Source organism: Rhinopithecus roxellana, chromosome 5 (genome assembly GCF_007565055.1).
Source record: "Rhinopithecus roxellana isolate Shanxi Qingling chromosome 5, ASM756505v1, whole genome shotgun sequence".
Lineage (NCBI taxonomy): Eukaryota > Metazoa > Chordata > Mammalia > Primates > Cercopithecidae > Rhinopithecus > Rhinopithecus roxellana.
This window is the reverse complement of record NC_044553.1, coordinates 11,541,488-11,565,603: the sequence shown is the minus strand read 5'-3', so window position 1 is coordinate 11,565,603 and position 24,116 is coordinate 11,541,488. Positions and strand designations below refer to the sequence as shown.

The 24,116-nt window shown below is 39.7% G+C and overlaps 1 protein-coding gene across 3 annotated transcripts in view; it reads left to right on the top strand.

Annotated features, from left to right (window-relative positions):
- The first annotated feature begins 345 nt into the window (after nt 1-345).
- The window catches only part of DLGAP5 (DLG associated protein 5), a 41,531-nt gene continuing 17,760 nt past the window's right edge, over nt 346-24,116 (top strand). The window contains exons 1-12 of one of the 3 annotated variants that reach the window (XM_010372034.1): nt 346-561; nt 3,164-3,402; nt 8,518-8,711; nt 9,832-9,894; nt 10,958-11,042; nt 11,472-11,594; nt 12,541-12,614; nt 14,918-15,192; nt 16,212-16,339; nt 16,778-16,904; nt 20,322-20,407; nt 20,653-20,813. In XM_010372034.1, the coding sequence (XP_010370336.1) occupies nt 3,165-3,402; nt 8,518-8,711; nt 9,832-9,894; nt 10,958-11,042; nt 11,472-11,594; nt 12,541-12,614; nt 14,918-15,192; nt 16,212-16,339; nt 16,778-16,904; nt 20,322-20,407; nt 20,653-20,813 (1,554 nt within the window). In that variant the 5' untranslated portion in view covers nt 346-561; nt 3,164. Of the gene's footprint in view, nt 562-3,161; nt 3,403-8,517; nt 8,712-9,831; nt 9,895-10,957; nt 11,043-11,471; nt 11,595-12,540; nt 12,615-14,917; nt 15,193-16,211; nt 16,340-16,777; nt 16,905-20,321; nt 20,408-20,652; nt 20,814-24,116 lie in introns of those variants that run through there. The other 2 variants (XM_010372036.2, XM_010372035.2) reach the window with 2 other exon arrangements.

Below are 24,116 nucleotides of genomic sequence, written 5' to 3'. Positions count from 1 at the left end.
GAGGTGGGAGGATGGTTTGAACCCAGTAGGTCAAGGCAGCAGTGAGCAGTGGTCGGTGCCCACTGCACTCCAGCCTGAGCCACAGACTGATACCTTGTCTCAAAAAACAAAAACAAAAACAAAAAAAGCCCCGCGAGTTCTGGGGTAGATTTCCCGCAGCCCAGTTTCGCCAGGGGCCCAGCATCACCCCCTGGCCTCCGCCGCCCACTCCCGCCCTTCACCTGACGTGAGCGCCCCCACTGCTCCACCCCTTCTCATCCCGCGTCGCGGTCCCGCCTATTTTCCCTCTCACACCCATCTTTTGAACAGTCCCTTCACCTTTCAATCAATTCAAATGTCGCAAGGAGCAAACCAATCGCAAGCCTCGTTGAGTGGAAGGGGCGGGATCTTCCCCGGAAGTGTTGGTTAAAGCCCCTCCAATCAGCAGCTCCGTGCGGCAAGTTTGAATTTCGTGGAGGCTCGGGTTGTGAACGTTCCTGCTTCGGAGTCGGCGGTGGTCGTCCAGAACGAGTGTTGTTTACTTTTTGTTTGGTTGAGGTTTCACGCTAGAAGGTGCCTCAGGTAGGTGGGTGCTGGAGAGCTGGACGGAGAACGCTGGCCCGCTTCCGTTGAAGGTCTAGAAGGGTCTGAGGACCGGGGACTGCGAGCGTCGGAGCCAGTCAGAGACAGCCTCTTTTAGGAGCGTGTTACCTGCCCTTACTGAAGCTGATAACGCGAACCTTTAGAAGAGTCCGTATATTTGCCGTGACCTCTGTAGAAGTCAGTGTTTCACCACGGGGGCGTAATTGGCCTTTGGGGTGAAACTGTTCTTCACTAGCTCCGACATTAATTTCCGTAGCTCTTCCCAGGTCACATGGCAACTAAAAACGCCCGGTTGAGAACCTTTAGTCAAGCAAGATTAACGCATTCTAGACTTTCAAGCTGGAGGAAACGCCACTCAGCCAAACAAAATTTAGGTGTGTGTGAAGAGTCAGGCTGCCTGGCTTGGGATCTCAGCTTCACTACCTTTTAGATATGCTAATGTGAGCAGTTAATTGACCTCATCTGTATAAGAGCGATAATAACTACCTTTCAGGGTTATTCTGATAATTATACCTTTAATGTTGTCCTTGCTCGCTCTTTCTCTTGCTGTGGATAGTGCTGTCCAGTATTTAATACATAAGTCTTAATTTTTCTTCAATCTTCAGCGAATTAATACTGCAGGAGATAAATAGTAGAAAATAGTTCTTTATGAAAAGCACAGTCCATTGTCACTTTCCTTGAGTCTTGGAGGAGAATGTTATTAGCGTGCAGGTCAGATTCTCATTTTTTATATTTTGTCGATTGCTTAGAATCATGTAACAATTTATTGCATTACTTGTGCCAATTTTCCTATTATCTGGAGTTTTCTAGTGGATTTAGTTAATTCTTGTTGAAGAGTATACCATAGTGTGCCTATCACAGAGCCTCCCCCTTACCTTTTTTTTGTTTTTTGTTTTTTAACTGCCAAGACGTCTGAGAATCAGTATCCTTTCTCCAGTTTGACTTGGTAGTTCTCTATACCAGCTACACAGGTGACCCCCTCAAACTTTCCAGTTTTCTTTGTTCTCCCCAGTTGGACCCACTGACATGTCTTTATTGACCTCTTTTGTTTTGCTTGAATACATTCTCAAAGATCTTTCCAAGAAAAAGGCATGTGCCAAGTAAACTATATGATTTCGTGCATGTGTGTATGTGTGTATGGCTTTTCTTTCTTAAAATTTATAGAGACAGAGTCGTGTTATGTTGCCCAGGCTGGTCTCAAACTCCTGGACTCAAGCAATCCTCCTGCCTTGGCCTCCCAAAGTGGTAGCATTATAGGCCTAAGCCACCCTGCCAGCCTAAACTGTATGATTTCTTGTATGGATGAAAATAATGGAGCAAACTGATAGGGTTATTGTGAACTATATATTTGGTCTTGTTCTGTTTTCTGGTAAACTACTAAAATCCTTGGAGTCTTCAAAGTGGTATCTTTTTGTATGCTAATGATTGACTGATAGCTGGATGCCTCTCAGTAGCTTCTGGATTGGGGCTGGTCACTAGACAGACCAAGGCAGGATTAGAGAGTTGGGATTTTCAGCCCCACCTCACAACCTCTGGGGAGGGGAGAGGAGCTGAAGGTTGACTTGATCACCAGTGGCCAATGATTTAATCACTCATGCTTATGTAATGAAGCTGCCATAAAAACCAAAAAAACACACCTGTGTTTGGAGAGCTTTTAGGTGAACACATGAAGGTTCCTAAACGGTGGTGCTACCTGAGAGAGCATGGAAGCTCCTTGTTCCTTCCCACATACTTTGCCCTGTGCCTCTCTATCTAACTCTATCTGTATCTGGCTGCCTATTGATTATCTCTACATGACTAATAGGTACCTGGTGTGGGGTTTTTGTTTGTTTTTGTTTTTGCTTTTTTTTTTTTTGGCTTTAGAAGAAATGTTAGACTACCTGCATTCGTCATCATGGGTAAGAAAACTATTCTGTACATGGTCCTTCACTTAACCTATTTTCTTTTTTTTTTTTTTTTTTTTTTTTTTTTTGAGACGGAGTCTTGCTCTGTCGCCCGGTCTGGAGTGCAGTGGCCGGATCTCAGCTCACTGCAAGCTCCGCCTCCCGGGTTTACGCCATTCTCCTGCCTCAGCCTCCCCAGTAGCTGGGACTACAGGCGCCTGCCACCTCGCCCGGCTAGTTTTTTTTTTTTTTTTGCATTTAGTAGAGACGGGGTTTCACCGTGTTAGCCAGGATGGTCTCGATCTCCTGACCTCGTGATCCGCCCGTCTCGGCCTCCCAAAGTGCTGGGATTACAGGCTTGAGCCACCGCGCCCGGCCCACTTAACCTATTTTCATCTTTAGTTCACGCTTTTCTTTTTGCAGTGTTCTGTAAGCCCAGAGCCTCTTTTATTCTGGACTATAGCTTCCTGGCTTTCTCTTCATTGGTCAAGCAAGTTCCTATTTAAAACCCCCAAACAGGTAGCTTCTTATGCCCTGATAATCTTCTTCCCACTTTTCAGTGTTACATATTTCTTTCATTGCACATTTTATATTTTTATTTCAGAAGGCCCTGAAGTGGGACAGGAGATGAACTATAATCTTAATTTTTTAAATAATGAAAATTCATGTAAGTTGGGTTTTGTCCTTTTCCTTGACAGGATGTCTTCATCACATTTTGCCAGTCGGCACAGGAAGGATTTAAGTACTGAAATGATTAGAACTAAAATTGCTCATAGGAAATCACTGTCTCAGAAAGAAAACAGACATAAGGAATATGAACGAAATAGACACTTTGGTTTGAAAGATGTAAACATTCCAACCTTGGAAGGTAGAATTCTTGTTGAATTAGATGAGACTTCTCAAGAACTTATTCCAGAAAAGGCCGTCGTTAAGCCAAGTAAGTAAAGGTCTGTTGTTATTTTAAGTACTTTGAAGAGTGAATAATAGTTGGTTTAATGCCTGTGTGAGTAAAAAACCCTGGCCAGAAGAATTTTGAAATATCATTCTATAAATAACTTTTCTTTTTTGGTCTTTTTCCTTTTTTTCTTTTCTTTCTTTTTTTTTTTTTTTAATTACAAGAGACAGGGTCTCACTGTCACCCGGGCAGGAATGCAGTGGTATACTCACTGTAACCTCAAATTCCTGGGCTCAAGGAATTCTCTTGCCTCAGCCTCCCAAAGCTTAGGGATTACAGGCATGAACCACCACGCCTGGCCCCTTAACCTGTTTTCTACAACTAACTACTGTCTTTAAGGCAAAGCTATTTACCTATGGAGTATTATAACACTTTATCTATATTGCCTAATAGAAATCCTAAAGTTCTTATGGAGCTTAGGTAGGGTAAGTGTTGATAAGATAAACTGATAAGCAATGTAAAAATAGAATAATTAAAGAATCCATGAAATGAGAGTACTTTGTCAATGGAAACGTTACTAAGAAGAGCAAAGAATCCATCCTTGCAGTTTGCCCAGAAGGATTGGGACCATTAGGATGGAGGGAACCAACTAAAGAAGAAAGGAATAATCTCAGAAAAAGGTAAAAATAGAGCATCTTATAAGGCAAAGGATGCTACAGAGAAGAGAAAGGGAACTGAGAAATGACTTGTGTTTTAGTCAGGAGTCACCCTACTCCTAGTTGTTGTGTTCATATAACAGGCATTAGGAGCCAGATGGCATTGAAATAATGCTAGGATAAATGGGGAATGGCAGAAAGAACCAAACATTTTTTATTTGAGAAAGGGTGGTAGTGTTACCTCCTAAGTCATCTCCTTGCCTTTACTCTTGTCCTCTCAAATGCTCCATTTCTTTTTTTTTTTTTTTTTTTTTGAGGCGGAGTCTCGCTCTGTCGCCCGGGCTGGAGTGCAGTGGCCTGATCTCAGCTCACTGCAAGCTCCGCCTCCCAGGTTTACGCCATTCTCCTGCCTCAGCCTCCCGAGTAGCTGGGACTACAGGCGCCTGCCACCTCGCCCGGCTAATTTTTGTATTTTTAGTAGAGACGGGGTTTCACCGTGTTAGCCAGGATGGTCTCGATCTCCTGACCTCGTGATCCGCCCGTCTCGGCCTCCCAAAGTGCTGGGATTACAGGCTTGAGCCACCGCGCCCGGCCATAATGCTCCATTTCTTAACCAAAAATATTTCAAATAAAAGTCTAACTATGTCAGTATGCTATTAAAATATCCTTTATTTCCCATTTGCAAAGGCTTAGAGGTAGGAGTGTGCCTGATATGTTTTAGTGAATGCAAGTAGGTAACTGGGTATAGAAGAATGAGCAAGGGAGATAGATTGCATAGAATCCTAAGGACCATCATTATAAAGACATTGACTTTTACTCTGAAACGAGAGGCCATTAATGGGTGTTTATATAATCTGATTTATATTTTAAAAGGATCACTTTGGAGTCAGGCCTGTAGCCCTAGCTACTCCAGAAACTGAGGCAGGAAATCTTGAGCTCAGGAGTTTGAAGCTTTAGTGTGCTATGATGGTGCCTGTGAAAGGCCACTGCACTCTGGCCTGGGCAACACATGGAGATCCTGTTCCCTAAAAAAAAAGAAAAGAAAAAAAGGATCAGGTCGGGTGCAGTGGCTCATGCCTGTAATCCCAGAACTTTGGGATGCTGAGGTGGGTGGATCATGAGGTCAGGAGTTCGAGACCAGCCTGACCAACATGTTGAAACCTCATCTCTACTGAAAATACAAAAATCAGCTGGGTGTGGTGACACGTGCCTGTAATCCCAGCTACTCAGGAGGCTGAGGCAGGAGAATCACCTGAACCCGGAGGTGGAGGTTGCAGTGAGCCGAGATCATGCCACTGAATTCCAGCCTGGTGACGGAGCAAGCCTCTGTCTCAAAAAAAAAAAAAAAAGACAAGGGACAACTAGTAAAGAACCAAGGAGCAGTGCAAAGTAATGTAAGAGGATAACCAGAAGAACGTGCTATCCTAGAAACCGAATAGAAGAGTGCATATCAAGGAGAGACTGATTAACTATGTTAGTCAGTACTGCTTGTTAGATCAAGTATAATAGAGGTAAGAATCTGGACTTCACCACTGTGGAGGTCACTGGTGATCTTGAATAGTTTTGGTGGAGTGAGATTCAGGGAGTGAAAGTCAGATTGGAATGGGTGAGTATAATCAAACCTTTAGATATAATTTGTAGTCTATAGAAAACATGGGGCCTAGAGGAATGAGTAAATAAACAAATATAGCTTGCAAGGACATTCAGTAGGAAAATTGACTACCTTTTGTCAGTAAGACAAAATCTGTTTCGTCAGACAAATCTGTTTTAGATGAAGAGATTTAAAAAGACATCCAAATAAAATGCGTTGATCTTACTTGGTTCTTGATTTAAATAAATAGATGGTTTAAAAGACCTCTTTGAAACAAATAGAGAAGTTTAAATCTGGACCCTGTAACAGATAACAAGGAATTACTGCTGATTTTGTTAAGTGTGATGATGATATTGTGGCTGTGAAAGGAAATGTCTTCATTTTATTTTTTTACTTGTTTTATTTTTTGAGATGGAGTTTTGCTCTTCTTGCCCAGGCTGGAGTGCAACGGCGTGATCTCAGCTCACCGCAACCTCTGCCTCCCGGTTTCAAGTGATTCTCCTGCCTCAGCCTTCCCGAGTAGCTGGGATTACAGTCATGCACCATCACGCCTGGCTAATTTTGTAGTTTTAGTAGAGACAAGGTTTCTCCATGTTGGTCAGGCTGGTCTTAAACTCCCAACCTCAGGTGATCCACCCACCTCGGTCTCCCAAAGTGCTAGGATTACAGGTGTGAGCTACCGCGCCTGGCCGGAAATGTCTTTATTTTTTAGAAGTACATACTCAAGTATTTAGAGATGAAATCTTCTAAGCATAATTTGTTTTAAACAACTGCAGCAAAATGTTCATAAATACTGAATCTGGGTAATAGGTATATGGGGTTCATCAGAATTCTGTTTGTGTGTATATTAGAAGTTGTTCATAATTTTGAAAAATTAAGAGAGGGAATATAAAGAGTGTTGGAAATAGGCTGGGCATGGTGGCTCACACCTGTAATTCCAGCACTTTGGGAGGCCAAGGTGGGTGAATCACCTGAGGTCAGGAGTTCAAGACCAGCCTGGCCAACATGATGAAACCCCCATCTCTACTCAAAATACAAAAATTAGCCAGACGCAGTGGCGCATGCCTGTAATCCTAGCTGCTGGGGAGGCTGAGGCAGGAGAATTGCTTGAACCCAGGAGGTGGAGGTTGCAGTGAGCCAAGATTGCGCCACTGCACTCCAGCCTGGATGACAGAGTGAGACTGTCTCAAAACAGGCCAGGCGCGGTGGCTCACGCCTGTAATCCCAGCACTTTGGGAGGCTGAGGTGGGTGAATCACGAGGTCAGGAGTTCAAGACCAGCCTGGCCAAAATGGTGAAACCCTGTCTCTACTAAAAATACAAAAAATTAGCTGGGCATGGTGGTGGGCACCTGTAATCCCAGCTACTCGGGAGGCTGAGGCAGGAGAATCGCTTGAACCTGGGAGGCCGAGGATGCAGTGAGCCGAGATCATGCCGCTGCATTCCAGCCCAGGCGATAGTGCGAGACTCTGTCTCAAATAAATAAAAGTGTTGACAGTAGAGATACAGGTAACTCTCTTAAATGGCACTAGAGAAATAAGTGCTAGATGAGGATGTAGGTTGGGAGAAATTACTGCATGTTTGTAACTTCAAAATGGCAACAATTCGATAGAGGAAAAAATAGATGAGTAAGAGGATAAGTTGCTGGAAGAATGTCCTTGAATAGGTGAGAAGGAATGGAGTACATCTGTTATAATAAATAGCACCTATAATTGTATTAGTTATCCCAAAACTTAGCAGCTTAAAACAATAAACATTGATTATTTCATACAATTTCTGTGGGTCAGGAACTTGGGTATGGCTGAGCTGGGTGATTCTGAAGGTAACAGCCAAGATGTCATCCAGAGATATATCTGAAGCCTTAACTGAGACTGGAGGATCTGCCTCCAAGATGACTGACTCACATGAACAGCAAGTTGATGCTGGCTTTTGGCAGGAGGCCGTAGTTCTTTGTCATGTGGACACCTCCATAGGACTACTTGAGTCTTCTTAAGGCCCCACATGGCACCTGGCTTCTCCCAGAGCAAGCAACTCTTCAGGAGAGAGCAAGGCAAACACTACCTGGTTTTAGAAGTCATATTCCATTATTCCTGTGATACTGTCTTGGTCACACAAGTCAGCCCTATTCAGTGTGAGAGGGGATGACACAGGGCAAGACTACCAGGAAGTGAGGATCAGTAGAGGGCAGCTTGGATGCTGGCTATCATACATGTTAGTTAATTTAAAAGTGAAGTATAGCAAGCAGTTAATATTTGAACACATGAAGGGAAAATGAATACAAATTTTAAAAGACTAGGAGCTGAAAAAACTTGTGGTTAGAGTGCTAAAGAATTAACAAGAAATATTAAAAGCATTTCCATTTGTGCGGAGAGGTCTTGCTGTGTTATTCAAGTTGAACTTGAACTCTTGGCCTCAAATGATCCTTCCGCCTCAGCCTCCCCAGTAGATGGGACTACAGGTGTGTCACTGTGCCTGGCTTATTGAAAGCAATTTTTTTTTTTTTTTTTTTTTTGAGACGGAGTCTTGCTCTGTTGCCTAGGTTAGAGTGCAATGGCACGATCTCGGCTCACTGCAACCTCCATCTCCTGTGTTCGAGCAATTCTCCTACCTCAACCTCCCGAGTAGCTGGGATTTCAGGTGCCCGCCACCACGCCCAGTTAATTTCTGCATTTTTAGTAGAGATGGGGTTTCACCACGTTGACCAGGCTGGTCTCAATCTCCTGACCTCAGGTGATCCGCCCTCCTTGGCCTCCCAAAGTGCTGGGATTACAGGTGTGAGCCACTGCGCCCGGCCTGAAAGCATTTTTTTAGCAGCAGTTGAAATGACACAAAAATAATTGTTTAAACGTTTGCGTAACTTTTCATCTGAAATGTTTTATATACTGTGTGGTTTGGGTTTTTTTCTGCCTAGGGGCAATGAAAACTATTCTAGGTGATCAACGAAAACAGATGCTCCAAAAATACAAAGAAGAAAAGCAGCTTCAAAAATTGAAAGAGCAGAGAGAGAAAGCTAAACGAGGAATATTTAAAGTGGGTCGTTATAGACCTGATATGCCTTGTTTTCTTTTATCAAACCAGAATGCTGTGAAAGCTGAGCCAAAAAAGGTAAATTTAGTGTCTTAATATAAAGGAATAGTTTTTTATTTGGAATTTTCTTCAAGACATTAAGTGACTAACCCCTTTCCCTTAGTCTCTTTATTAACTGGTTGGTAGAAGGTGGGAATGACATAATAGTAGCTCACAAGAATGAAAATCAGGTCCGTTAAGATAGCTGTAGGTAAGCTGAGATAGGATAAAACTAGGAAAATGGGTAGAACCAGGCTGAACAATGTTATGCAAAGGATTTGGTGTTTATCCTGTAGGTTATGCAGAATCAGGAGAAGTTTTTAAATGAGGGTAGTGCCATTGTCAATAATTCAGGAAAATAGCCCTAAACATTTTGGTCTAGAAAGGGAAACATTTATAGATAGGGAGACCAATTGTGAGACTATTGTAATAGAATAGATGGAAAGGGGCAGTGGGTTTTAAAAGGAAAAAATAGGTGTAAGACATCTAAATAAAGGCATTTGACAGGACTGGTGGCCAAGTAGATGGTGAGGGGTAAAGGAAATTGAAAAAGCAGAGAGAAGCTCTGCTGCTAAAAGAGATAAGAAAAGGAACAGGCTTAAGTGGGTGCATGTTAATAACCTTTTAAAAAATCTTAAACTTGTGTGGGCCACCTAGATATTAGCAAAAATTTGGAAAGCAGAATGGAAATCGGTGTTAAGATGTTGATTTAGGATATAATATTGGGACTATGGATGGGTGTTTAAGCTGTAGGACTAAATGAGACCATTCCAATAAGGATATATAAAATTATGAAAAAGTGGGCTCTAGAGAGCACCTTTAGGTAGGCAGAAGTCCAGTACCAGGCTGAGGACTGGTCAGAGAGGCAGGAGAACTAAAAGAGAGGATAGAAGCTCATATTAATGACGATTCCAATACCTGGAAAATATGGTTTGAAATTTCTTTCTCACGGAGAAATATGAGTAAATTTTGAAGTTACTAACTTAATTTAAATCAAGCTAGAACCAGAAAAAGGAATTTAAGTATCTTTTTGCTATAAGAGATTAAGGATAAAATTTAACTTTAAAATGGGAACTTTATTTTGTAATAAGTTATGGAAGTAAACCTTTACCAGTTCATTTTTTTTTTTTTAACTTTATCTTCTTTTGACTATTCTAAGGCTATTCCATCTTCTGTACGGATTACAAGGTCAAAGGCCAAAGACCAAATGGAGCAGACTAAGGTATAGTTGATAGCAGATAATTGTTACTAAAATGATGAAGTGTACTTTTTTAGTAAGTAAATTCATTTTCAATCTAGTGTCAGATTCAAACATAATGATTAATTTACTAGAGTTAACAGGTACCAAAGTCACTGTTCTTGGTATGGTGACGTAGAGCAATTTCACTTAAAATATTTGCTCCAACATTCCTTATGAGATCCATGGCAAACTTTGTGTCACACTCTTGTTTACTGGGCTCCTATTATGCATTCCAAGTTACTGCATGAAATGCAGATGGGGAGGAAAGCACACAGGGTAGGTGTTATAAACTTATGGGTCTTCAAAATACTGTAATAGAGATATTAGGAGGGTTACTAAAACAAAGAGAAGTGGGCAAGAAGGGAAATAGTATACTTCTTCATCAGGTGAGGAAGCTAAGTTCCACATATGCATATATATTTTGCATTGCTATGATGTTCCTGGTGTTGTAGGCTTTTGGATATAATAAACTAAATTCCCTTTGTGGAACTTACATGTAAGGCTTTAAGAAAAAATAAATACATAATATGTCAGAAGATGATAAGTGTTATGGAAGAGATTTTTTTAAAAAATGGGGAGATGGGGTGTACTAGAAGTAGATGTGGGGTAGAATTTTGATTGGGCAGTTAAGGAAGGCCTCCCTGAGATGAAAGCCTTTTGAGTGAAGTCATTATGGAAGTGGAGGAGAGACCATGGGAAAGAGCTTTTTATCCAGGAGAAGCATTTCCTAGGCAAAATTAGAAGGTCTTGAAGTGAAAGCATGTCTAGGAGTGTTTAAGGACCTTCAGAAGGCAAGTTATAGTTAGCTGTTTTTAAAAGCTTGGGTTATTCGCATTTTCTAAGTTCTGTGATTCTGAAAAAGGATGTAACCTTTTTTGGAAGCTTAATGGAAAGCTTTTCTTTCTCATTTTATTTGGAGTAGTTTTTTGTTGTTGGGTTATTTACAGTGATCAGATTTCAGATGAGGAATCAATTTACAGATTAAAAATATGATGGTTTGATTCATTATGCAGTTGAATCACGTAGCACCTAATCTCTTAAATAGATTGATAATGAGAATGATGTTCGAGCAATTCGACCTGGTCAAAGACAAACTTCTGAAAAGAAAGTGTCAGACAAAGAGAAAAAAGGTAGGAATATTAGCAATTACTATAAATCCTCTGAGGCTACCATGGCCATAATTTTTTTAAGTGTCCAGAAGGTCAACTGGAATTTGTTTGTTTGCGACAGAGTCTTGCTTTGTCGCCAAGGTTGGAGTGCAGTGGCGCAATAATAGCTCACTGGAGCCTCTACCTCCTGGGCTCAAGTGATCCTCCCATCTCAGCTTCCTGAGTAGCTGGAACTACAGGTTTGCCACCATGCCCAGCTAATTTTTATATTTTTTGTAGAGATGGGGTTTCACTATGTTACCCAGGCTGGTTTCGAACTGCTGGGCTGAAGTGATCCTCCTGCCTCCTGAGTAGCTGGGACTACAGGCATGCACTACCATGCCTGGCTTCACAGCCATAATGTAATAACTACAAGGGACATTCGATTTGGTTATTTTTTTTCCCCCACAGTCGTGCAGCCTGTAATGCCCATGTCATTGAGAATGACTCGATCAGCTACTCAAGCGGCAAAGCAGGTTCCCAGAACAGTCTCATCTACCACAGCAAGAAAGCCAGTCACAAGAGCCGCTAATGGTAAGAACTATTCCTTGATCAGTGACTGAACTAGAATGTTTGGTCCTTGAGGTTTTTGTGTTCCATTTCAAAAATCAACAAGTACTTCTTTGAGTAGGAGAGAAGGAAATGGGAAATTCTAATACCTGAAAATAGATTCTGTGCCCTGACATCTGGTTAGCACACAGTGGGTGCCCAAATATTGAAGAACTTAATTGATATAAGCAGTGTTTCAAAGTGAAAAAGTAATGGTCCGAATAAATCACAGTTCATTTATTTGGTGCAATACAATGTAGCCATTAAGAACGATATTATTAAAGAACACTTAATGACGTGGTTCATGATATATTATGTGGGCAAAGAAGAGCATGTCAAACTCTGAACAGTAGGATCGCAATTCTAAAAAGCAGTATGTGAATATGTGGACATAGGACTGGAAAACCATACCCCAAAGTGACAGTTGAGTAATGGAATCCTGGGTGATTTGTCGTTGTTGTTTGTAGTTTTCTGTATTTTTCTAATTGTCTGTAATAAATATGTACAGGCTGAGCAACCCTAATCAAAACATCCAAAATCCTGAGCACCAACATGACATTCAAAGGTCATGTGCTCAAAGGAAATGCTCACTGGAGCATTTCAGATTTTTGTGTCAGGTATGCTGAACCTGTAAGTATAATGTAAATATTCCAAAATCTGGAATCTAAAATATCACTGGTCCCAAGCATTTTGGATAAGGGATACTCAATCTGTATTTGGTATTCAGAGGAAAAAGATAAAACACTCTGGTTTTGAAAACAGATGGTTTGTATTTGGCAGGAAATTCCATAACCCCTTTTATAATATGGCTTTTAATCATAAAAATCCTTCAAGACATATATTCCCACTGTTGCTTCTTTTCCTTTCCCAAGTTACCTAGTATTTTAATGTAGCATTTCTAACTAGTAAAATAAATATTTTATTGTTTTAGAAAACGAACCAGAAAGAAAGGTGCCAAGTAATAAAGGAAGACCTGCCAAAAATGTAGGAACAAAACCTGACAAGGTAGAGAATAAACATATTTTTACTTCTAGATGCTTTGAAAATTTCATTGCTGCTTTCATAAAGTTGAAATTAAACATAAAGAACTGCTTCAAGAGGTTAACCTACATGTGTGTTAAAACTTCTGAACCATAAGAAAGCATCAAGAGGATTTACTCTTGTTGTTTTTCAGGTATCTTATTTTCAGAGCTTTATAGGTAGAGAAAGCATAATTTGGTTAGAAGATGGAGAAAAATAATAAAAACACAGCTGAGAGAAACTTGTATGTGGGAATTAGCCAAGACATAGGGTGAAGTGGGGTGAAATGCATTGACTTTGGATTCATTTAGGCCTGGGTTTGAATACTCTCTCTGCTTCCAATTAGCTGCATAACCCTGGGCAAGTTATGTAGTTTATGAGGTGGTTTTCTTATTCCTAACATGGAATACCTGCATAGAGTAGTTGTAAGAATTAAATAAACTAAAATTTCTGCCTGCATCTAGCATGGTTTCTAATAAGGTCTTCAAAAAAGATGCCCCATTTGAGGACCCAACCCCTTGGCTTACAATCTATGGTATAATTTATTTCTGGTTTTTGTTTTTTTTGAAACAGAGTCTCACTCTGTCGTCCAGGCTCAAGTGCAATGGCGCGATCTTGGCTCACTGCACCTTCCACTTCCCAGGTTCAGGTGATTCTCCTGCCTCAGCCTCTCGAGTAGTTGGGATTACAGGCACGCGCCACCACACCCATCTGATTTTTGTATTTTTAGTAGATATGAGGTTTCACCATGTTGGCCAGGCTGGTCTTGAACTCCTGACCTCAGGTGATCCACCTGCCTCGGCCTCCCAAAGTTCTGGGATTACAGGCGTGAGCCACTGCACCTGGCCAGAATAATTTCTTAATTTAAAAAAGGTATCAAAGATTAAGTAACCTGGCTAGATTCTTATTAAAAATCAAACACAGATCGAGAAAGGAAATATACAGTGAATCTTCACAGATAAAGCAGCTGGACCTTATAGGTCCTCCCTTGAGATTAACCCTTAAGGATTATCACTAGTTTTTGCTTTGACTGCCATGCTGGCTTCAACAGTGTTACCACTTAAACTCTTGTCCAGGTTGAAATACCTGGGTTTGAGTTCATATCTTATTAAAAATCAGAAACCTAGAAACCTCTAGAAATTATTTAAATACCAAGTAACACATTGACTTGAAATAGTAAATATGCTTTGTATTTTATATGGTTAATCTTCTGTGTCACTTTGAAAGTATTGCTGTTGTGATAAGACTATTTATAATCTGAGGTTATTTAAGTTAAGGATTTGGTCCTTAATAGTCATTCCATAATGTTAGATTTCTGATTTTAAACCATTGTAAATATCAACATAATTTTTTTTTTTTTTGGAGACAGAATCTTGCTCTGTCACCCAGGCTGGAGTGCAGTGGCACGATCTTGGCTCACTGCAAACTCCACCTCTTGGGTTCACAACATTCTACTTCCTCAGCCTCCCAAGTAGCTGGGAATACAGGCTCCTGCCACTAATTTTTTGTATTTTTAGTAGAGACGGGGTTTCACTGTATTAGCCAGGATGGTCTCGATCTCCTAACCTCGTGATCCACCCGCCTTGGCCTCTCATAGTGCTGGGGTTACAGGCGTGAGCCTCCGTGCCGGCCATGATTATCAACATAATTTAAGTAAAAAGGTACATATTTGTTAAATAAGTTTTTCCATATTAATTTTCCATTATCTTGCAATTTCTTGTAATACCTAAAACGTATTAGTTAGTCTTTTAATAAGAATTGATTTGGGCTGGGCGCGGTGACTCACGCCTGTAATCCCAGCACTTTGGGAGGCTGAGGTGGGCGGATCATGAGGTCAGGAGATCGAGACCATCCTGGCTAACACAGTGAAACCCCGTCTCTACTAAAAACACAAAAAATTAGCCAGGCATGGTGGCAGGCGCCTATAGTCCTACCTACTCTGGGAAGCTGAGGCAGGAGAATGGTGTGAACCCAGGAGGCGGAGCTTGCAGTGAGCAGAGATCGCACCATTGCACTCTAGCCTGGGCGACAGAGGGAGACTCCCTCTCAAAAAAAAAAAAAAAAAAAAAAATTGATTATAATTGATTATATTCCCAGGTAATAGCAATGGGTTTAGCGTAACTGGTCTTCTGATTCCATGTATACATTTAATTGTATCTGTTTTTATCTCTCAAATTATGTACATAGGACATATATTTCTGTTGTCATATTTTCAGACCTATAAAAATTGGTTGAATATATCCTCAGAAGAGAGAAATCTTACTCTACTTTGTTAACTCACATCCTAGGGTATTTCTTGTAAAGTTGATAGTGAAGAAAACACTTTGAATTCACAAACTAGTGCAACAAGTGGAATGGATCCAGATGGAGCCTTATCAAAAGTGGAAAACTTACCTGAGATGAATATTGCAAAAATAAAAGGGAAGAATTCCTTTGCACCTAAAGATTTTATGTTTCAGCCACTGGATGGTCTGAAGACCTATCAAGTAACACCTATGACTCCCGGAAGTGCTAATGCTTTTTTGACACCCAGTTACACCTGGACTCCTTTAAAAACAGAAGTGTAAGAATATGATCTTAATGATAAGTCCCTTGATAAGATGGGTAATAAATGCCTTTGTTTTTTTTTCTTTTTGAGACGGAATCTCGCTCTGTCACCCAGGCTGGAGTGGCGCGATCTCTGCTCACTGCAAGCTCCGCCTCCCGGGTTTATGCTGTTCTCCTGCCTCAGCCTCCCGAGTAGCTGGGACTACAGGCGCCTGCCACTAGGCCTGGCTAATTTTTTTTATTTTCAGTAGAGACGGGTCTCACCGTGTTAGCCAGGATGATCTCGATCACCGGACCTCGTGATCCGCCCACCTTGGCCTCCCAAAGTGCTGGGATTACAGGCGTGAGCCACCGTGCCCAGCCATAAATGCCTTTCTTATATTTGGTCTATGCTCTTAAAAAGTTATTAGTGAACTATGTTAATTAGGAATCATGAAATTTTTTCTTTAAAAAAAATTCTTCAGAAGGTACAATAATGTAATTGACAGTTTTTATATTTCTTATGCATTGTTATTTTCACTATACGGTTTGGGGTTTTTTGTTTTTAATAAGTGACTTAATTATAACACAAATACATTTTTCAAAAGAAGAAAATTGCCATACTAATTTAACTCAGATACGACTTTTTCCTCATTTTCTTCTGGCTTAGTATTTAGAAAAACTGCCTCTGAAGACAAAAATGATTAATTTGCAAAACAATGGAAAAATCAGTTGGAACCTTTAAAAGAAAAGGCAAGATCATTTTGCAAAGACTGGCTGGCAGCAAATATACTAAAAACTGCTTAGCATCATCTAAGACTATTAAGTGTTTATGTTCCGTTAAGAAATCTTCAAAATCTTTGAATCTCATTACAATTAATTACTAAAGATGGACATTCACACTATAGGTGTTTACATTTTCTCCCCTCCGGAATACACATTTTTAAAAATAGAAACATTTCTATTTTAGCCTAGATCTGACACAATTTTGAAACCCTTTATATTAGATATATGGAGTTCATGTTTCATGAAGTACATTTTTGCTATTGTTTTTAGTGATGAGTCTCAAGAAGCAACAAAAGAAATTTTGGCACAAAAATGTAAAACTTACTCTACCAAGACAATACAGCAAGATTCAAATAAATTGCAATGTCCTTTGGGTCCTCTAACAGTTTGGCATGAAGGTATAGTATTTAATTAATTTATTCATTTTTTAGAATAATGTTATTTATCAATAATACAAAAAATATTTTGCTTTCAGGTATAGTAATTAAATTTTTACTTTTCTGGATTATTACTTGTCAGATTTGTTTGGAGCTCTTTTTCACCATATCATTTGGGGATATGAACTCAGGGTCAGAAAAGACAGGAAAGCATGGGTAAAGATACCTGAAGAGATCATTGGAATGAAGAATACAGACAGAAGAGGGGAAATACATGTAAATTTAAATAAAAAAATATTGAGAGCTACTTTAGAGGAAATGTGAATTAAGTGATTGAGGCAGAAATAAAATTTTAAACATTGAAAAGAATTGAAGGATATTTAAAATGTCTTTTTAGGGGCTGTCATTTTAGGAATTGTTGCTTTGAAATTTACATGTAAGATTTTCTTTAATTTATAGAACATGTTTTAAACAAAAATGAAGCTACTACTAAAAATTCAAATGGCCTTCCGATCAAAGAAGTCCCACCACTTGAAAGAAATGAAGGTCAAATAACTCAGCCCCACCATGATGTGCTATATTTCAGGTATGTCTGTGTGTTTCTAGTGTAAGAATGTTGTATTAATATCTAGACATTTAAAACCAAAACTAAAAATTTTTAACCTTAATATAGTACAGGGAAACTGATATTAGGTGATTTTCACGTTTAAATTTTAGTTATTTCTTTTGTACGTTCATGTGGTTCCTAATTCAAAGGGTAGGAAAAGGTACAAGTGAGAAGTCTCCTCAGCACTGTGACCCAACCGCATAGTCTGAACATTTCATGAAGGCAAGTGTTACTCATTTGTTGTGAATACTTCCATGGATAGTTAATGCTTATGTAGACAAATATAGGCATACACATTTTTTTCTTTTTTAAAAAGTACAATAGGCTGGGCGCGGTGGCTCACACCTGTAATCCCAGCACTTTGGGAGGCCGAGGCGGGAGGATCAAAGGTCAAGAGATCGAGACCATCCTGACCAACATGGTGAAACCCCGTCTCTACTAAAACTATAATGGCACACACCTGTAGTTGCAGCTACTGGGGAGGCTGAGGCAGGAGAATGGCGTGAACCTGGGAGGTGGAGGTTGCAGTGAGGCGAGATAGCACATTGCACTCCAGCCTGGCAACAGAGTGAGACTCCATCTCAAAAAAAAAAATTGTTGAGATGGAGTCTCACTCTGTTGCCAGGCTGGAGTGCAATATCATACAATATATACACTATTCTGTTTGCAAATCAAAATAGATGAGAAGTATCTTGCTGTAGTTTTACTATTCATTTGTTCTATTATGAATTTTTTTTTGAGTGACTTCATTTCTTTTTTTGTTTTGAAATGGTCACACTCTGTTGCCCAGGCTGGAGTACAGTGACGTGATCTCAGCTCACTGCAGCTTCTCTGTCCTGAGCTCAAGTCATCCTCCTACCAGTGGGTGGCTAATTTTGGTGGTTTTTTGTGTTTTTTTTTTGTTTTTTGTTTTTGTAGGACAGGGTCTTACGATACTGCCCAAGCTGGTCTCAAACTCGCAGGCTCAAGTGATCCTTTTGCCTCGGCCTCCCATACTGTTAGGATTACAGGCATGAGCCACTATGTCTGGCTTAATTTCTTTTTCAGAGCACTAGGTCTTAGAATTATAAGGGATTTTAGAGGTAGCTAATCCATTGTCGTTCCACTGAGTTATTGAAATATTTAGCAGTCTACCTAACTAGACAATGTGAGGGCTAAATCATTTTTGCTATGTCTTTTTTTTTTTTTTTTTTTTTGAGACGGAGTCTCACTCTGTCGCCCAGGCTGGAGTGCAATGGCTTGATCTTGGCTGTGTGCAACCTCTGCCTCCTGGGTTCAAGCAGTTCTCCTGCCTCAGCCTCCTGAGTAGCCGGGATTACAGGCGCGTGTCACCACACCTGGCTGATGTTTGTATTTTTAGTAGAGACAGGGTTTCACCATGTTGGTCAGGCTGGTCTCGAATTCCTGACCTCGTGATCCACCTGCCTCAGCCTCCCAAAGTGCTGGGATTACAGGCAAGAGCCACCATGCCCGACCCTCTGCTTCCTCATTAATCGTCATGTTGTGTCATTGAATATAAACAACTCAAATTTTTTGTTTTTGTTTTTTTTTGAGACAGGGTCTCACTTTCACCAAATCTGGAGTGCAGTGTCTCGATCTTGGCTCACTGCAACCTTGACCTCCCAACCTCCCACCTCAGCTTCCTGAGGAGCTGGGACTATGTCTGTTTCTAGCGTAAGAATTTTGTATTAATATCTAGACATTTAAAACCCAAACTAAAATATTTATAACCTTGATATAGTGGAGAGAAACTGATGTTAGGTGATTTTCATTTATCTTTTAAACTTAAATTTTTTTTTTAATAACAGAAGGGTACCACCATGCCTGGCTAAATTTTTTTAAGTAGAGATTGGTTTTCACCATGTTTCCCAGGCTGATCTGGAACTCCTAGGCTCAAGTGATCTGCCTGCCTCTGCCTCTGCCTCACAAAGTGCTGGCTGGAATTACAGGCATGAGCCACTGAGCCTGGCCATAATTTTTTTTTTTTTTTTTTTTTTTTTTTTTTTAAGAAACAAAACCTGCCAGGTACGGTGGCTCCCACCTATAATTCAGCACTTTGGGAGGCTGAGATGGGCAGATCACCTGAGGTCAGGAGTTCAAGACCAGTCTGGCCAACATGGTGAAACCCCATCTCTACTAAAAATACAAAAATTAGCTGGGAGTGGTGGTAGGTGCCTGAAACTCTGTACCTACTAAACAGTAACTCCCCATTCTTCAGCCATTCCCTCCCAGCCCCTGGTAAATACCATTCTACTTTCTGTCTCTATGATTTTGACTCAGCTAAGTATCTTATTTAAGTAGAATTATGTAGTATTTATCTTTTTGTTACTGGCTTACTTCATTTAGCATAATATCCTTGAGGTGCATTCATTGTAGCATGTGTCAGACTTTCCTTTTTAAGGCCGAATAATATTTCATTGTATGTATATAACACATTTTGCTTATCCATTTGTCTATCGATGGACACTTGGGTTGCTTCTATATTTTAACTGTTGTGAACAGCTATGAACATGGGTGTACAAATATCCCTTTGAGACCCTGCTCTAAATTCTTTTGGTGTATATCCAGAAGTAGAATTGCTGGGTCATATGGTAAGTCTATTTTTAATTTTTTGAGGAGCTGCCATACTGTTTTCTGTAGTGGCTTTGCCATTTAACATTCCCACCAACAGCTTACAAGGGTTCCAGTTTCTCTCTACATGCTTGGATACTTTTTACATAGACACAAATTAAACTTCTTTTAGGCCTGGGTTTCTCAACCTTGGCCCTATTGACATTTTAGATTGTATACTTGTTGTGGGTATATATCCTATACATCATAGGCTGTTTTGTAGCATCCCTGGCCAGTAGCACTTCTCCAGTCATGACAATAAAAAAATATTTCCAAACACCACCAAATGTTCCCTAGAGTGGGGCAAAATTGACCCAATTGAGAACCACTGCCTTTAAGCAAGCAAAGCCTAATAATTAGGATCTGTGAGGCCCTATCACTGTAATCCTGGAATTAACAGTTTTAGCTTTAATTTACTCTTGACAGTTGAGTTGGCTTTAGTTTCATAGACAATGCAGATAATCTAATGCACATTTAGAAATGTCTCACTTTGATCAGCCTCTGAAAAAGAACAGAACAAACTAGAAATGTTAGCTTAAAAAGTAGGTTCTTGGTATTTTCCATCCACATAAGTTTTAGGTGTAAAAGGATGTACATACACAAGGTATCAACTTGTATTTATGGATTTTAATATATCACAGTTTATAAATATTCAGTATCAACTATGGGAAAATATCATGGCTCCCTATTATAACTTCCTAATATTATGTATCATGATGTTATGCTAATACTTAGATAGTAGTGTAAAAACCACTTGTAGAACTGAAATGTATGTCATAATTTTAGAAATATCCTCCAATCAGAAACTGAGAAATTAACTTCACATTGCCATGAGTGGGACAGGAAGCTTGAATTGGACATTCCAGATGATGGTGAGGCAACATTTATATTTTTTGTGTTTGCTTTCTTTTACTATGGTTACGTTTATCTGAAACATAAAAATAGAGGATTGCCTAACTTTATAGTTTCATTATTATTCAAAATAGCAAGAATTTTTCTTTTTTAACCTGATGTCTACAATAAACAGGATGTTTGGAGTGAAGTCTTACAGTGGGCTGACTTGCAATGAATGTTCTGTTTTGTCTTTTAATTTTAAAAAACCTCTTATTTCCTTCAGCTAAAGATCTTATTCGCACAGCAGTTGGTCAAACAAGACTCCTTATGAAGGAAAGGTTCAAACAGTTTGAAGGACTGGTTGGTGATTGTGAATATAAACGAGGTGTAAAGGAGACTACCTGTACAGATCTGGATGGATTTTGGGATATGGTTAGTTTTCAGGTATGTGGTTCAATATTTTAAATATATTAACTTTGGACTTCTTTTTTTTTTTTTTTTAAGTAGCAGGAGTGAAATGGGGTAATAGTAGCTACTTAGCTACCTGTAATATTAAATGAGATGTTATAAAGCACCTTTATAAACTGTAAAACATCTAAATTTTATGACTGATGTACTCTTCTCCCATATATTCTCAGGATACTTTCTATATAGGTTGAAAACTGAAATTATTTTCAACTCTTGAATAGTCTAATGATTCCACCTGTGAGAAATGAGTCCACTGGCCTTTGGTAGTTGAGTTCAGCTAGCAGTTACTGAGTTCCTGTTGTGTGCCCATATTGTATTAATCTGTTATTGTATTAGGAGTATTGTATTAGGAGTTGATAAGAGTTCATTCCCTGTCCCAGAGGAGTTTGTAATTTAATTAGTGACCAAGATACAAAATATAATTCTAATGTAGAAAGTGCTGTGATAAAAGAAATTACCAGGAAGATCCATAAAGGTATGGGGGAAGATGACTCTAGCTTTTTGAACTTATTTTAGAAATAAGTATATAAAATAGCATTTCAAGAACCAACAGTCAACAATAGACATCGAAACAAGCTTCAAAGCTAAAAGAAAAAGGCCAAAGCAAACATCTAGGAAGAGAGCTATTTGGATGGACTTTTAAATGCAAGTATTCATATTCTCAAAGAGACCAGACATTTCATCTGTCAAGTAAAAATACCTGTTAGAGAACAGAAATGTAAGATACAATAGGTAGAATATGAAGTTAAGGAAATCTCAGCCAGGCACAGTGGCTCAAGCCTGTAATCCTAGTATTTTGGGAGGCTGAGGTGGGAGGATCACTTGAGCCCAGGAGTTCACGACCAACCTGCGCAACATAATGAGAGCCCGTCTCTACAGAAAATAAATTTAGCCAGGTATGGTTGCACATGCCTGTAGTACAAGCTATAAGACAGAAGAGCTTAGATAAGCAAATTACATGGACCAGTCCAGGAAATATAGCCAAATTATAGGAATTCCAGAAAAAGAGAACAGAAAAAAAAAAAACTGGGGAGCAAGTGAACAATGAAGGAGCCCGTTGAGTGTTTAGCACTGAGAATCAGTAGACCCACAGCAACTTACATCATTAAATACCGTTATATAACTCTTGGGATAAAGAGGGTAGGCTAAAGCATCCAGGGAAATAAAACAAATTTTATACAAAGCATCAAGGGTTAGAGTAGCATTGATCTCTCAACACCAATATTATGAGCTAGAACAATACTCTGAAAATTCTGAGGGAAATTAACTTCCAGCCTGGAGTTCTGTACTGAACCAATCAAGTATGAGGGTGGAAAGGCACTTTTCAGACACACAAGATCTCAAAGTTCACCTCCTTCCATGTACCCTTTCTCAGGAAACTGAGAATGTCCCTCACAAAGATGAGGGAGTTACCCAAGAAAAGAGGAGAGTGGGCTCCATTCTCAGAAAGAGCAAGACCCTGTCTCAAAAAAAACAAATGAAAACCCTGAGCAAACAAAAGGCAAAACATTAAAGAAAACGTTGTGAGGAAAGAAACGGAATCTCAGCAACTGTATGGCCCAGACATGAATAGTGTTTATGTAGTCATAATTAAGCATTACTTTATAACCAGTTTTTATATATTTACCAGTTTTCATAATAGTTAGTTCACTAGCACCCTTCAATTCTGATTATTTGATTCTGTGGCGATTTTTGTATCATTATTAGTTGTGGATTTAAAAGTATGATGTGTTTTCATTGTTTATAGTTTTTTTTTTTGTGAGATGGAGTCTTGCTTTGTCACGCGGGCTGGAGAGCAGTGGCGTGATCTTGGCTTACTGTCACCTCTGCCTCCCAGGTTCAAGCGATTCTCCTGCCTTAGCCTCCCGAGTAACTGGGATTACAGGTGTCCACCACCACGCTGGGCTAATTTTTGTATTTTTAGTAGAGATGGGGTTCACCGTGTTGGTCAGGCTTGTCTCAAACTCCTGACTTCAAGTGATCTGCCCGCCTCGGCCTTCAAAGTGCTGGGATTACAGGTGTGAGCCACCACGCCCAGCCTATAGTCATTATCTTGATCAATGCTCATTTCCCAGCTTTGGCTTAGTGGGAGCCACTTCAAGTTGGCCATTGGGGCACTTTTTTCTTTTTTTTTTTTTTTTAACACAAAGGAACTATATTGAGGTATAATTTACATATAAAATTTATTCATTTGAAATGTACAGTTCAATCATTTTTAGTAAATTTACAGAGTTGTGCAACCATCACCACAATCCAAATGTAGAACATTTTTTTTTTTTTTCTGAGATGGAGTTTCACTCTTGTTGCCCAGACTGGAGCGCAATGGTGCGATCTCAGTTTACTGCAACCTCCGCCTCCCAGGTTCAAACGATTCTCCTGCCTCAGTCTCCCAAGTAGTTGGGATTACAGTAATGTGCCACTGCGCCTGGCTAATTTTGTATTTTTGGTAGAGACGGGGTTTCACCATGTTGGTCATGCTGGTCTTGAACTCCTGACCTCAAGTGATCCACCCGCCTTGGCCTCCCAAAGTGCTGGGATTACAGATGTGAGCCACCACACCCAGTCAGAACATTTTCATCAGTATAAAAAGATCCCTCCTGCCTGTTTGCAGTCAATCCCCATTTCTATTCCTAGACCCAGGCAACCACTAATCTACTTACTATCTCTGTAGATTTGCCTTTTTTGGGATATTTCATATAAATAGAATCATACATTATGTGGTCTTTTGCATCTGGCTTCTTTCACTTGTTTTTGAGTTTTATCCATATTGTAGCTTGCCCTGTGTTCTTCATGCCTTTTTATTGCTGAGTAATATTCCATTGTATGGATATGTCACTATTCACCAGTTGATGGACATTTAGATTGCTTCCACTTTTTGGTGATTATTAAGAATCTGAATATTTCCACACAAATCTTAGTGTGGACATATCTTTTTAAATTTCTCTTGGGCAGATACCTAGATATTGCTAGGTCATATTGTAAATTTATGTTTAACTTTTTAAGAAACTGCCCAAACTATTTTCCAGAGTGATTATACCATTTTCAGTCCCACCAACAATGTATGAGTGTTCTGTTTTTCTACATCCTCACTAATACTTGTTATTGTCAGTCTTTTTTATTATAGTAGTCCCCTCTTATCAGCAGTCTTGCTTTCTGTGGTTTTAGTTACCTGAGGTATAGTACAATAAGATATTTAGCAGGGAGGAGAGACCACATTCACATAACTTATTACAGAATATTATTATAATTGTTCTATTTTATTGTTGATTATCATTGCTA